The 15,694-nt window shown below is 38.1% G+C and overlaps 1 protein-coding gene across 1 annotated transcript in view; it reads left to right on the top strand.

The window, feature by feature from the left end:
- Positions 1-2,954: 2,954 nt before the first annotated feature.
- The window catches only part of LOC147079890 (protein GPR107), a 32,588-nt gene continuing 19,848 nt past the window's right edge, over positions 2,955-15,694 (top strand). Inside the window, exons 1-8 of the mRNA XM_085945425.1 lie at positions 2,955-3,179; positions 5,902-6,012; positions 7,852-8,003; positions 8,904-9,034; positions 9,773-9,852; positions 12,357-12,455; positions 13,499-13,782; positions 14,541-14,658. Of these exons, the coding sequence (XP_085801551.1) occupies positions 3,096-3,179; positions 5,902-6,012; positions 7,852-8,003; positions 8,904-9,034; positions 9,773-9,852; positions 12,357-12,455; positions 13,499-13,782; positions 14,541-14,658 (1,059 nt within the window). The 5' untranslated portion in view covers positions 2,955-3,095. The remainder of the gene's footprint in view (positions 3,180-5,901; positions 6,013-7,851; positions 8,004-8,903; positions 9,035-9,772; positions 9,853-12,356; positions 12,456-13,498; positions 13,783-14,540; positions 14,659-15,694) is intronic.

Here is a 15,694-nt window from a genome sequence, read left to right on the forward strand (position 1 = left end):
CCAAGCCAACAATGAGGGTTCCTGGACATCACGTGGGACACACATAACAAGCGGAGGCTTCTGTCGCCGGAAAAGTGTGTAGCACTCCGTCACCATCTGCTAACGCAGGTACAAAAAGGCAGTTGGTCCCTCAGACAGGCACATATCCAATCCATTCTGGGGCGACTCAACTTCACATCCTACCTCCATGAGGAAGGTCGCATTGCCGACGGCTACAATGCTCCAGTCATCAATATGGCCGAGGTCCCATCCTCGCCAATTGATGGAAATCCCACCACAGGCCCAACAGAACATCAGGTGGTGGCTCTAGGCGATAGGATCCTCAGAGTTGACACAACGCAGGTACAACAAGGCAGTTGGTCCCTCAAACAGGCACATGTTCAATCCCTTCTGGGGTGACTTAACTTCAAATCCTACCTCCACGAGAAAGGTTACATTGCCGACGGCTACAAAGCTCCAGTCATCAATATTGTTGAGGTCCTATTCTCGCCAATAGACGACAATCCCGCCACAAGCCTAACAGGACATCATGTGGTGGCTCCAGGTGATAGGATCCTCAGAGTTGACACACAGAATGACATTCAATCACTTCCTGACGACAGACTCAGCCGACACAAGCTGGGGAGCCAACTGAATGAACACCACCTATCAGGTATGTGGAAACAAGACCAGTTAGCATGGCATGGCATCCCAACAGGAAGGAAATGATTGCAATTCAATCTCGGGTACAAGCAATCACAGGATCAGATCTGCTTCTGCAAACAGACAACAAAACAGTGGTGGCATACATCAACGACAAGGGCGGCACAAAATCCGTCACCCTCCTAAACCTATGCCGACAGATACTAGTATTTACCAGTCGAGCCAACATCACGTTACTGCACAATACCTCCGCAGAAATTATAACTGCGCGCTTCCTGAATGGCACCTCATCAACAGCGCAACCACCCCCCTGTTTCAAAGATGGGGAGCTTTCGAGGTGGATTTATTCGCAAGCGAAACAGCACATGTCGTTGCAACGTATGTCTCACGAGACGTTACAGACAGTGGCGCGCTGTTTCACGACGCCTTCAGCCGAGTATAGGACTTCAGACTGGCGTGGATATTTCCCCCACCAAACTTACTTTCACGAGTCCTAGCGCACCTGAACTCAGCAAAAGGAAAGTACTTACTAGTGGCACCGAGCTGGAAACAATGCTTTTGGGGAGTAGACATACGAAAAAGGGCGATAGTACCTCCTTATACAATACCTCACCTACATACGACACTAGTAGGTACGGAGACCAACCGTCCACATCCAAGGACCCAGGATCTGTCCCTTTAACTATGGATAATTTCGGGTGGGGTGAAATAACATCAAATTGAATGGTGGAAGAAAGGGCACTACTTACTTCCAGATGGCAACCTTCGACTCTAAAAACTTCCAAACCAGTTTGGAACAAATGAAAGACGTTGACATGGTGTAACATGAACCTAATGGATCATAATAGTCCTCAACCAATGAAATTGGCCAGATACCTAGGCTACTTGCACAACATGGAGGGTTTGTCGTACAACACCATCCTGGTGTATAAGTCAGCCATAGCCACATTTTGCAAACCGATTATCATTGTAGATATCAGCATCAACGTGGTAGTACAACACAATAATATGTTAAAGGCAATTTCGGTACATAAAACGAAACCCGTCAAACAACCGGTTTGGGATCCAGGACGAGTGGTAGATCATCTTAGGAAAAAAACACCGGTGGAGTACAACCTATTCAAAACGTCTCGCAGGACAGCTACCTACTCGGCTGCTTCTCGCATCGGGACGAAGGGTTCATGACCTCACACTACTCAGTAATAGGAGACAATGGATTAGTGGATAAAGGTGACCACATAATTGTATGGCCAATGTTTGGCGCAAAGATAGATACCGCCAAGAATCGTCAATCGGAATGGAAGCTAAGCGCTTTCACGTGTCAAAACATCGACCCAGTATTCTGGTTACGGAAACTCGTCTGCATGTCAAACCCAAAGAGAGAGGAAGGTGGGGATATTTCGGAATTATTTATATCTTCGAGAGGACCACCAAAACCAGCCACCAGGACAGTTATAAGGGAATTTGATAAGGTCAGTACTGTTGGAAGCAGTATACCCAATAGATGACATCTTAAAGAGAGGTAACTGGCGTAGTAAGTCGACATTTCACGACAACTACCAGAGAACGATGAACACACCACCATCAGAAGGGAAAAAGAACCCATTAACTTCTCTATTCAACCATATGCATTGAAAGTCACGATGGTCTATACCGCGTCAATGAATCATTGTCACATACAGGAATTTGGCATACCCAACACCAGGTGATAACAAACAGATATCTCAAGGACTTCAAATTCAAATTCGAATAATGAAAGGAGTTTTACCTACCAACTTCTACCTGGTTCCTTGAGCCATATCATACCTAACGAAGACAAAGGGGTCCCAAACTCTCTACATAAAAAATGGACGCGCGGGTATGATCAGTAAATAAAAATGGAGGAATGACCAACGACAAGAAAAAGGAAAATAAATTAGTAAAATATAACGTCACGCGAAGAAGAAAGCGCAAACCTTAGGTATCTCAAGGACTTCAAAGTCAACATGAATAATAAGAGTTTTATTGGTAGGTAAAACTCCTTTCATTATTATTGTCTATCTATATCTATACAATAATTTCCTCATGTAATAGAATTAGGTACCTAGGTACCTACGTAAATAATTGTAATCTATGATTTAATAAAATTGGTTCTATGGTGTAAAAGCAGAGGGATTTGTTCAGACCAACCTCGTTTTATGTATAGAAGCCAAAGAGATTGTTAATTTATAAGTAGTTTTGATGTATTTTTAAAATTTAATTATTACAAATGTCATAGTTCTAGGCCATAGACTATTTTACTTTTCTGGGCTCTGGCAACAATATTAGAATTCCTTCTGACAGAGAGTGACAAGTAGTGACAATTTTATTATTATTGAAATCCAACATCAAGCACCATCCTAATCCTAAACGGAATACATATTGTGTTCTGTTCTGATTATGCGGATAAATAATTCGTAATTGGAAGTGTAAAAATGTTTCCAAGTGTTAAATCATTAATACTTTTGACAGCTGTAATTGAACTTTGTTTCGCTAGGAAGCATACTCTCCATGTTGTGGTTTGTTTTTCGCTTATTTGTATTTGGAATTTCTTATTACGAAAAATCGGCCACATGGTAGCAGCATTCTTGTGGACACGTGTTTTAATTTGGAATAATAATAAAGTAAATAATATGTTACTGCATCCACAATAAAGTCCAGTTTTGACAATATAAGTACACAGTACACTTATCATTTCTCTATAACGATTTATGTATGCATTTTCTGTAAGATCGCTTAAATTATAGAATTTTGTGTAGACCATAATAATTATGATAGATAAATTCATTATACGGATTACAAAGCTGCTATCATCTGTAATGAATTTTCATAACTCAATATCACAATATGTATAACCATTATTATATGCATGTGGCATGTTTATACCTTTTTAAATATCATTACTGATGCTCACATATGGTAACCATTCGCAATACCTACATTCTTTTTTTGTTTTAGTTTTGAAAAACTTTCCTTCCTGGATTACTTTCCACTCTATTCAGTTTCAGACTCGGTAGCTTTAATTTTAGCTTATCATAACATTTTTTTGCGATTTCATAAAAAGGGTGGTTGCGACTGGTCTTCTTCTTTCACCCTGTCACGTCCCAACATTGGAGCATAGGGCAAGCACAAGTTGGCGCCACTTCTCTCGGTCCATCGCCAACTCCTGTGCCTCCCGCCATGTCAGACCTGCAGCACGTAGGTCGCTTTTGTAGCATCGCTGCAGGGTGAGGGAGGGCCGGCCACGGTGACGGAACCCTTGAGGCTGTGCCGCACTCTTTGGCGGCATCCGGAATACATGTCCCAGCCACGTAATTCGTCTCTTCATGATAACTTCAATCACCGAAGGCTGTTGTGTCTGCTCACGAACTCGGGTGTTTGTAACGCGGTCGTACCAATGTACCCCTAAGATTCTGCGGAGACATCGATTCTCAAAGCTCAAAAGCCGAGACTCTTGAAGCTTAGTAAGATGCCATGTCTCACAGCCATACAGGAGCACAGGTAGCACGCACGCGTTAAACAAACGACATTGGTACTGTGTCTTTATCTAGGATGGGTTAGGTTAGGTTAACCTAACAAATATTCCAGTATATCGGTATATAGTATCCAGTATATATTTTCAAAATGTGGTTGCCGCTGTATTCCCCATAACCGAGTTCAACGATTTTGTCACTACGGCCAACGATACGCACCGCCCATTGCTGGCTTTGAGAAGTTGAGGGCTACTCTTCTTCTTCCTGGTCGTGCACTCATGGCTGAGGATCGTGACCAAATTTAAATTTCACTATCCTTTGACCGACCAAGACTTTCCATCCTTCTCGATCTTCCGCTATTCTCAGGGCAGAATGGATGGTGCTCCCAGTCAGCTTTTACACTTGGTCGCTCCATCGCGCAGACGCTCTTCCTCTGCTTCGCCTTCCCTGGAGGCTACCCAAAACTACCAGTCTCTCCAGGTTGTCTGGTCCGCGCCTGACAATATGTCAAAAAAACTGCAGAATTCTTCTCAGACTTATTGTCGAGAGCCATTCCTTTATCTTCAGTCTCTGGATGATTGACTGGTTCGTCCTGTGCTCTGTCCAAGAAATTCGAAGCATTCGGCGCCAACACCACATCTCAAATGCATCAATTCCCTTCCGTTCTCTTGCTTTCAGGGTCCACGACTCGGCTCCGTATAGAAATATCGAGAACACTAATGTTTGCACAAGCATCATTTTTGTGGCAATCGAAATTCCTCGATCCTTCCATATAGTGGTAAGGCGTGTCATCGCATTTTTTACAATCTGTGTGCGCCTTCTTATTTCCGCTTCGCATCCGCCCTTTCCACTGATGGTCGATCCCAGATATACAAACTCGTCGACTGTTTCGAGGTTTTGGAGTGTACTTGGTGTTGGTAGAAGGTTGGCCCGATCAACAACCATTAACTTGGTCTTATTCCTATTAATAAGGAGGCCGTATTTGCGACTCTCTTCCTCTACCCGGTGTAGCAGCTCTGTGAGCTCTCTTTCATCAGCAGCGATTAGTGTGGTATCATCTGCGAATCTTAAGTTGTTTATTTTCTGGCCACCAATTGTTATTCCGCCTTGCCAATGATCTAGGGCTCTTCGCATTATATGCTCTCCATATATATTGAATAACTGGGGAGATAAAACACATCCCTGACGAACTCCCTTCTCGGTTCGGAAACTCTAGGCTAGGCGAGGGCTACATCCCGGGTGTATTCCTAAAAACCGTAATGTACCAGGTTAGGTATTTAAGCTTGCAATTCATGAATTTTGCCAAAATCGATTATGACAATTAGCGCGGTTCCCGCCTAGCTTTCCTATAACCGACTTGTACACAACTTTCTAATATTGATGGAAAATCCTGACAACTCATGACTCCCAAATGCTGTCGGAAATTCCTGAGAGACATGCATGTCCATTGCAATTCAAGTTACTGAACCGTGCATAATGCCCACATACACCAATAAAACCGCATTTCCGTATGTTAATGCACCTGCTACTGCACCGTGTGTTCGCCATTTTTTCCATCCTATTCTTGCTAGGTGCTACATATTAATCCGACCCGCCTATTAAATAAAAATTTGGTGTGATGTATGCGTTATTGGATATCGTGATATTTTCAGTGCGTCTCGGTTTTAGTTCAACCGTAGTTCTGGAGTTGAACTTATATTCTGGGACAATCCCGCCTAACGCAGGACCATCAACAAGTCTACTCAATATTATATGTATTTTTTTTTAGAATGATGATCGCCGATACATTGCATTGAGTAAATTTGGATTTTACAAAGGTGGAATACTGGATGTCAAACTTGTTAATTTCATGTTGCCTGCTGATGCTGAAGGTGGTATTGTAAGTATAGTTTCCCCACTTCATTCGTAATGTAATTTTGCTTTCGTTCTGTAAAATTATATTTTTTAAAAATAAAATGCGGTAGTGGAGTTGGATATGGATGTTTATTGTCTTGATGCAGAGTACAGAGAGTTACAATGGCAGGAGATATGATCTAGTTCTGTTTGTGTTGATGAACTGAGAGACTTGATTCGAGTGGAATGATGGTTGACTACATCGAGTGAAAGACTCGTGACAATAATAGTGTGTCTTGTGACGGATTCGATGAGCCAATAAGGATTCATGAATTATCCTTCCAGTTTATACAAATGCAATATATATAATATTACAAGAGATATTATCGCAATTAACAAATCATAACATACCCTATTGATCTAGTTATGATTGAAAAATTGCTAGCGATTATTATCGCTCTATTGTTTTGTTTTGACAACAGAACAGTCATATTAAAGTGTGTCACTCATTTAATGAAAAGTCCTTCTTTCCTCGATGTTTAGATAGAGGCAGAGTTGATTCACAAGAGATAATTTGATAAGTAAACTGTACTGTTATATGTATGAGCAAATGTGGCGTGATATGGGATTTGCTATTTGCTAAGAAATAAAATTGGTATAAGTTTTGTCCGACCACAAGAAATCAGCGATAACAGGACTTCTAGTGACCTACCTAGTGAACTACCTGTCATGGCAGCAACGCATGCTAGAGGCGTGTTTAAGTAGTGTATCGGCTCTCCTGTTAGATGCTACACCTTTTCTTCTTCGCAATAAACCAAAATTTTACTAATAATAATTCTAACATCTCTCATCGTTTTAGACATATTTCTATTATAAAAGGTTCAAATTACATAAATTGACAGATCCGTACACCACGGGAGCGTAAATTGAAATGATAAATTTGGGGGCCTTCCTCATTTGAAAATGGAAGTGTGATTATCTTCACCGGAGGGTATTTTTAGTTCACAGTTTTATAACGTGGACAAGAAGTTCTTGTTCGACAGTAGTGAAAATTATATATCACTATTACTTAATAACTAATTACAACGTTTTTATTAGGTCGTATTCTTATTTGTCCGGTACAAATCTTGCAATCGATTTTTAACTAACTTCCCGACTAGCTAGATATTTGAAACTTTTCGAATATATCAGAACACGACGCCAATGCATTTTTTTAATACTTTCAGCCATTTTTAAGTAGAATTAAATTCATTTTCAGTTAATTCTGTTTTGTATGAAAAGTTATTTCGGAAGAAATCCGTAATCCAATCCACTATTACTGGTTGCTAGGGTCCTAACACTACTAAATATTAATATATACGTGCGTTACTATGGAAATCAATATGAGTGTCAAAATGACATTTCAGTATTATTTCTATCAAATACAATTTTTTTTGATCGTTTAAGCTAGTCAAGTCAAGTTTATATGATTCAACAGAAAATTTAAAAACGTATATAAAAAGTTCTTTTTATCTTGAAATTATTATGTTCTTACTTTATAACATATTATGTTTGTTAGACTTTTCTATATTATAATTATTTACATATGGAAACTTTGCTGGTTGGAATATCTCTCGCTAATCTATTTTTATATAATATATTTATAATCAATGTAACTGTTTGTTTTCCTCAATAAATAAAATTAAAAAAATAACAGTATCACCTCTTATCTGAGTAAAGGCACTCACATACATTTGACAAATCACTTGTTTACCTGGTTCGAATTAAACTGTCTAATACTATTTAAATTGCATTTTCTGAAACTGCAGACTAGTGGGTTTGCCGAACATTCAACTGTTTATGTCATGTTACCTATGTACCTACAAAATATTTTTTCCCCTTCTAGTATGGTTTCACTCTTGACAGAACAGACAGTGATGCAATGAGTCCGTATATGGATACACATTCAGACATGTGTCTGTTAAAAAAACCGATCAAAGATATATCCAATCAACATCCTGGAATATTTTATTTTAAAATGAATCTCGCCAATCAAAGGTAAGTAAAATATATTCCTCTGTTGTATTCATGCGAGAGATGCACCTAAATTTTGACTCGATAACTGTATCATTAGTTTTGACAGTGTGACTGGACACAGCCATAGACACACGCAATTTTCTGTGGAATCATCGGAGTATTTCAACTTGTTCATATTTTTGACAGGCCATGATGGCTTTGCTGCAACCTCTACGAGCTTGGACTTGTCACCTGGCAAACATGTCCATGTGGCGGAGAACTATAGGATGCAAACCACATTCTCTGGGAATGTTTGAGAATGTGCTCCGAGAGGGAAGAGATGCTTAAGTCGGTCCAACCAGCTGTTGGGCCCATCGGGCCGTCTGACCTGGTCGCCACAAAGGCCAATTATATTGCATTTTAAAAATTTGCGGCATCTTATTGCGGACGTCAAGATCTCTTCACATAGTTTTGTTTGTCCGTATTGTTTTTTGTATTTTATATATCATTAAATTCATTTATTTCTGTTAAGTCTCCGTGCCTTTCTCTCCCATGGTACTTTTTATTAAATTACGTCTTTCAGTAAACTCAGTCAATGCTCAGTCGAGACTTGGGTAGATACCAGTGAGACATTCCCAAGTGTAAAAAACTGCTAATGCTTCACATTCAACAAAAGTAGGGTCTCGTGATATGCTCGATTAAGACCGAGTCTGGTGCGGAGCGGGTTGTTTTGGGGGGGTCCATGTTTGTGTTGTTCATATTGTGTTTTAGTCTGGCACTAAAAGTTATATTATAACATTAGCAATAATTTCTCATCTGGCATTGAAAAGGTTGTGTAGTTGCATCTTTCGCTCCACTGATTCCATTCTATTTAACCTATCCTTTCTTTTGTGAATATTGTTTAAAATTACATTCTAATAAATAATAATTGTTTCTTTATAGAATGAATCTTGAATGTGGAGGAAATATAGGAAGTATTCATTTATATACCAATAGATCGCAAATTCCTATTGAACGTTTGAAAAGACAGTCATTTTTGATTGTTCATCGAAGAAAACGAAATACTGTAAATGGTGAGAAGTGGTTATCAATATTATTTGAGGCTTTTCAGCTGCCCAAATTTAAAACATCACAAGGGACATTTTTTCAAAAATGTGTTTTACTGTATTTTTAAATACACTATTTACCCTATTTACTACTGGTTTACAGATTAATAACACTGTAGCCAATAAAAACAATTTTAAAACGCTTTATGGGTTAAAATTTTGAATTGTGGCATTCTTTTATATTAGATTCTGATTAGATTACGGCCACACTGTAATTTGATGTACTGTGCGAAAACATCTTCTTGGCTACATAAGGAAGCGCTGTTGGCGACTAAATGGGAGGAGCTTGTTAGTTTATAATGGAAGTGCTGTTAAAAATGGGCGGAGCATGTTAGTTCACAGTTTTAACACGTAGCCAAGAAGATGTTTAATTATCTAAAAGTATAATTTTATTGATGTTGAGTTACTTTAACTCAAAATTATAACGATTTTTAGGTGGCAATTATATCTCCAATAAAATAATATTACTAATGACATTTATTCTACCTACTACATGTATTATTCATTTGAAATCTCTAAAGTTTTAATAATATCAAGGTTTCAAATCACATTTGTATGCAAACATGTATTTTTGCTTTCCTAAACATTTTTTCTAAAGTCCCTTACTGGGTTTTCAATTTTGATAGACGTGTTATATATAATATTAACACTATATGTGTACATAATCGGGAGAAAACTTATAATTGCATCACTTGATTTTTTTAGATGACGATTCGCCATGTTCTAAGATATCATTTCCGATAACAAATGAGACCCGTAATGGATTTACATTCTACAACACGAGTGTGAGTAAAAAGTAAAACTAAGTAACTGTTAAGTAGTGATATGTAGGGGGTTGATTTATACTTATTAAAACCACAGATTTAGGGGAAGTATATTTCGCTTTTAAGACAAGTAACAATTAATTATTATCAACATTTTTTTTTTACCGTTCACGTACACTTTGGCGCGAAAAGGTGGCAAATAGTATTCGGACACGATGGTCAAGGCTCAAGGGTAGGTCCCTGACAGTCGTACTGACTCTCGGTCCTTCGTCCGCCCAGAAACAATTAACGGTATTTTTTTATTCGTTTGTTTCGTTGTGCACCCTGGTCTGGAATCAAAATATATTATTATCTTTCCAACTCTGTCGATTGCAAGATTTTTGATGGGGGATCTAGGCATTGTGATATTTGGTATATGAATAAATGGACGCTCCGCGGATGCAGTATCTGTATTTTATATTTTTTATTGACAACTATGAAATTCATGTGTTATTAAGATGGAGTCTGTCGATCTAGTGTCAACATTTCATCTAGATATGTAGTGTGAATATCATAATAAGATATTAATTTAATACTGTTGGTTTTTTCATGTTAGCGAATATAATCGGTCTTCTTCGGCCATATCTGCCCCTTAGTTGGAGCATATGGATACCACGAGGCGTCTCCAAGAATCCCTGTTGCTCACCAGTCTTCTTACAACGTTCCATGTCAAACCAGCATCCCGTAGCTCCGCCGTGTACACTCTATGGATAGTATTTAGCGGCCTTCCAGGAAGCCAGAATCCGGTTGGCTTGAAGAACAGGCAAGCCAGGTTAAAATTCTCTTCTGGCATCCGCAGCACGTGGCTGAACCAGGTCCAACGTCGCTTCTTCACTCTCAGCGTGATGAGAGGCTGCTTGGTGTGCTCTCTTTTCTCCTCGTTGCTCCTACAGTCATACCACCGCACATTCAGTATTCGTCGCAAACATCTGTTTTCGAAGCTCAGTATACAGTTGCTCTAAGCCTTCGTAAGATGCCATGATTTGCTACCGTAAAGCAGCACCGTCAGAATGCAAGCGTCGAATAGGCGGCATTTGGTTTTAACCGAGAATCGTGAGTCCCAGATACTCCGCATTGAGTTAGATGTTGCTCCAGCCATTCCCATTCCGGTAGCGAGCTCTCTGCAAAATGCCATCTCCTGTGATGTGTACCCCCAGGTGTTTGAAGTTGTCGAGACGAGTTGTCATGCAGCATGTCAATTGTCCCTTGAATGTCCTCAATTGAGTTGTCGAATAGAACAACGTCATCGGCGTATTCCAGGTCGCATAGCTTCACCATGTCGGTAATAGATATGCCTCGGTCAGGTATTGAGTGTATAAAGAGAAACAGAGCAAGGAAACATCCTGTCTGACTCCGTTTGTGACCTTGAACCACTCCGTGATAGTGTCACCAATTCGGTACTCAATGTAATTTTGCTTTGTTGAAAATAAGACAACAAACAAGAACAACCTTAAAAACGTTATTTATTTCTTCTTCTTTAGCCATGCCTACCCCTTATCTGGAGCATATGGACACCACACAGTGCCTCCAAGAATTATTGTCGCTCGCCAATCTTCCGTAATTCTAGGTCATGCTAACATCCTGTAGCTCCATATTTTAGTATTTATCGGCCTTCCATGGAGCCGGAATCCGGTTGACTTGAAGAACGGGCAAGCCAGGTTGGTATCCAGGTAAAAAAATCTGTCAGGTTTTTCCTGTGGATATGCATTATTTTTTGTCCCTTTTTCTCATCAAGAGTATGTTGGTCTTTCCCGGAACATTGAGTAGTGTAATGCCTCTGTAATTGTCTCGGCTAAAAAAGGGGTCACTTGTGAAGTATTGTTTACTCAGTCCCTCAGACAACATTCTTCTTCCCACACCTTTGTTATCAAATGAAACATCAGGTGCAGGATTGCACTCAAGCTGTTCTTGAAGAATTTGGGATGTATGCTGTCTCCCCCCATTGCTTTTCCGTTTTTGAGCCTTTTCACAGCCGATTTTATCTCAGCGTGTGTTGGTGGGCTGTCAAAAATGTTATTCGCTCGGGGGATATCAGAAAGTAAAGTATGTATGTGAAAATGGTCCAAAAGGGGTCGATTTCATTACTGCTTGCTGCGTCCTCTGCTGCTTTAATTTGGCAGTTCATAAACCGGCACTTGTCAAGCTACACAGATCACTTAACTACCCTGTCTTCGGTTTGGTCGGGGCCTTTCGTCTCATCCCAGGGCTTTCAGCCTGGCTTACTTTCCAACTTCGTTCCATGTTTCATTTCTGGTTAAAATTTGACAACTGTCAGATTTGTTTCACGGTTTATGTGATCGCTGAAACACTGTCCGAACAGTGGTTCAGTGATTTAGGACATTCTATGCATCTTGACCGTTTCATAATGATCATAAAGTTAACAGAAAGTCAGCAATAATATATCATTAAATTTACTGAAATTTTCTCTATTCATGTTACAATTTTTTTTATGTACCTATACCTATATTGAATTATATTTTTTTTAGTTTGCTATGTATGTGGCGTCGATCGCTGAAGAAGGATTTTATAATTTCTATTTTCACAACTGCCTAAGCTACAAAACAACACCACCCCTCAACTTTGTGGTAAGATTTTTTTAATATTCTAGTTGTAATAAATACTTAAAGTACAGATTTAACAGTGAACAATTAATTTTGCACCAATGAGGCTACTATTCTCATATAACAATAAATCCTAAGTAAATGACAGTATTGTATAATATCAAGTGTCAGTTTTAACGTTTTCTTCTTTTTACCATCGTACTTATTGTATTTTGAAGTAGATTACCTAATTAATCCGTTATTGCAATAAATGCAAATATAAAAAATGTATCTATCACATATCAGCATTTCGTTGACTTTGAGGTAAACAGACCTATTCAACATAGATTTAAAATATGGTTTTATTTGAAGAAATGACTTAAAATAACAAATTTAGGGTAATGCACAGATCAGTCATATTTTGATTGGAACATGGTGTTCTTAAGATTGCTAAACTGTTTGATTGTAGAATCCAGCAAAATATCTTTGGTTCTACATACCAGGGTAGCATCTGGCAGGTAGAGCCAAAGATATTTCGTTAACATTGCCAGATGTTGCTACTATCATGATCTCTATACACGTTTTGATGAGCTTGACGTTGTCAATTTTATCAACACACAACATATGCAATGGTCCGACAACATGACAGGTATGGGTATCTCTATACACTTTTGACGTTTGACGCCAATTTTATCAACACCCAATATATGCAATGGTCCGGCAACATGACAGGTATAGATGACTAAATACAGACAAAGTACCTCCCGTTTAGTGTATCAGAGGGGAAACGGAGTGTGGGAGGACCACGGTTTCAGTGGCTTACAGAAAGAGACTTGCAAGTGCTAGGAGTAATCAACAAAGTTAAGGAGTCAAGGAAGATAAGAAGAACAATAAGATAGTACAATTAGCAACATAGTGAATCGCTGGCATGATATTTTACGAAAAATAAAAGTTCAAATTAGAGATTTTGATAAATAATCACATTGTGAATAACGATAAGTAACCATAGCAAGATGTCAACTGCAGGCCACCATTTGTCAATGTATTAAGCTGTAAATTTAATTTATAATAATTTAATGTTCTTTCAGATTGACATTTATGAGAGTAATCGTGGAAACTTCTTATCGGCAGGTGACTTACCGTTACCAGCTTTGTACACAATGATGTCTTTGTTGTTTGCTTTGAGTGCGTGTTTTTGGTGTTTCATATTACGCACAAGTCGTTATACGGTCTACAAAATACACATCATCATGTGTGTATTGGTGTTCTTGAAGTCACTCTCGCTGGCTTTGCATGGTGTCAATTACCATTTCATTCAAACCAAGGGAGAACATGTTCCAGCCTGGGCAATACTCTACTACATTACTCATTTGTAAGTTCATATAATATATTATTTTTTTCAATGATTAAAAATAATACCCACCAACCAGGGACATCCCGTACCTAGGGCCGTCATATCGAATGAAAGTATCGATACTATTAAAATATAACACTTGCAGATAGACCTGATGCGACACTGCCATCTGTTGGTCCGTGACTAAAAAAATTCTTTAATTTCAAAATAAACATAAACAATTTGCTAAGCATTGGCATGACGTTAGCCTTTTTCTTTGATTGATCGGATTACGATTTATGATAGACATATAACATTCAATGAAATATTTCATTCCACATTATTATCAATTGTACCTACCTACCTATCAATGATTGAAATTAGATGAAAAATTAAATGTCAGACTGATATACATCCATCGGCGCAATCTATATCCTCCAACTGGAGCAAAAATCTTGAAAAAACTATGCTGAAAATAATGGCCAAAATATGTATTGTACATAAACTGTTCAATCATCAACATTTAAGTACTCTGACTAGTTTGAATGATTCGATATTGACAAAGAACTATTGATGGCCACAAACGGTGATGCTAAGCATCTACAGTTGTGTAGGTCTAGTAATCACAGGTTACTACACTACCGTATAATATATGGTTACATAATATTAAAAAAATAATATATAAAAGTTTTATAATTAAATAAAAATTCAACTGAACTTACCCTTTTCCTAAATCAGTCCGGATAATAGATATTCTGCTGTACTCATTATTAATACAAATGTTATTAATCTTACAGATTGAAAGGTGCTGTTCTCTTCGTGACTATAGTTCTTGTGGGTACTGGATGGAACTTCATAAAGCATATTTTGGCTGACCGTGACAAAAAGCTTTTCATGATCGTTATCCCACTTCAGGTATTATTGTTAAGAATGCATAACTGTTGTATTATTTTCTTTATGCACTTTGTGTGAGGGAAAGTATTTTAACAAATCATGTACACATATATACATTTGCTCTTGATCTATAAAATTATTGTGACTGTCAAATTGTTCTCTTATTCATCTTGTTAATCATATTATTTTTCTAAAACATAAGTTTTGCGCTTGCAATATTTTATGAAATTATTTAGCGGTGATGTGATGTGTAATATATGTACTACTGTTTTTGCTTTATGATATTTGATGCTGTTATAGATACTTACGAAACTCGTAAATCCCGTTTTGGTTATAAATGTGAATCATTGAATGTCTACATTGGTGTAAGATTCTTGCATCCATAACGCGTCTATTCATTTCAAAAATCAATCCACAAAAACTTTGTAATTCATTGTCGACATAGTAGGAAAATATATAGTTGTAAATCTTATAAATACCAGGAAGTTGTCATTTTGTATAGTTTATCCATTTGAAATGAGAATTTTCCAGTTTTTCTGCCTCAAAAATATTGCCTTGGTTCTACGAAGTGACATGACCCGGCTCACGGCTAGCTCAATAATGCTACCGGGCCGTCACTGAGGAGACTAGTGATGAACTAGGAGAGGTGGATCTCCTTTGTAGTATCACAACTTTTGAATTCCCGAATAAAACTCTCAGCTGGTGTGGTGCCGAATTTATTCAGGTACTAGAGTTCACGGTCACACAATAAGGTTAACTGTCATTGTTCCCGTAATTAAATCTCATTAAAGTATCAGCAAACTATTTATTTGTTCACTATAGGATCTCTGTGAAATCTTTCACAAGTTCCCAAAAAGTCACACCTAATTCAGAGAATGTATACGCAGATATTCTTTGGATATTTTTAATTCATGAAATATTTTCCCATAAGAAAGAAAATATAAATTATTCTTTGGTCACACAGTATTAGGTTTATAAAAGAATAGAATTATTTTATTGTTGTTTATAAAGTTTATTTATGTTCACAGTGTATTTACTAATATTTATTTGTGTTTAC

This window comes from Rhyacophila brunnea, unplaced genomic scaffold (assembly GCF_057557595.1).
Source record: "Rhyacophila brunnea isolate RB1 unplaced genomic scaffold, BYU_Rbru_1.0 scaffold_1, whole genome shotgun sequence".
In the NCBI taxonomy this organism is placed as follows: Eukaryota; Metazoa; Arthropoda; class Insecta; order Trichoptera; family Rhyacophilidae; genus Rhyacophila; species Rhyacophila brunnea.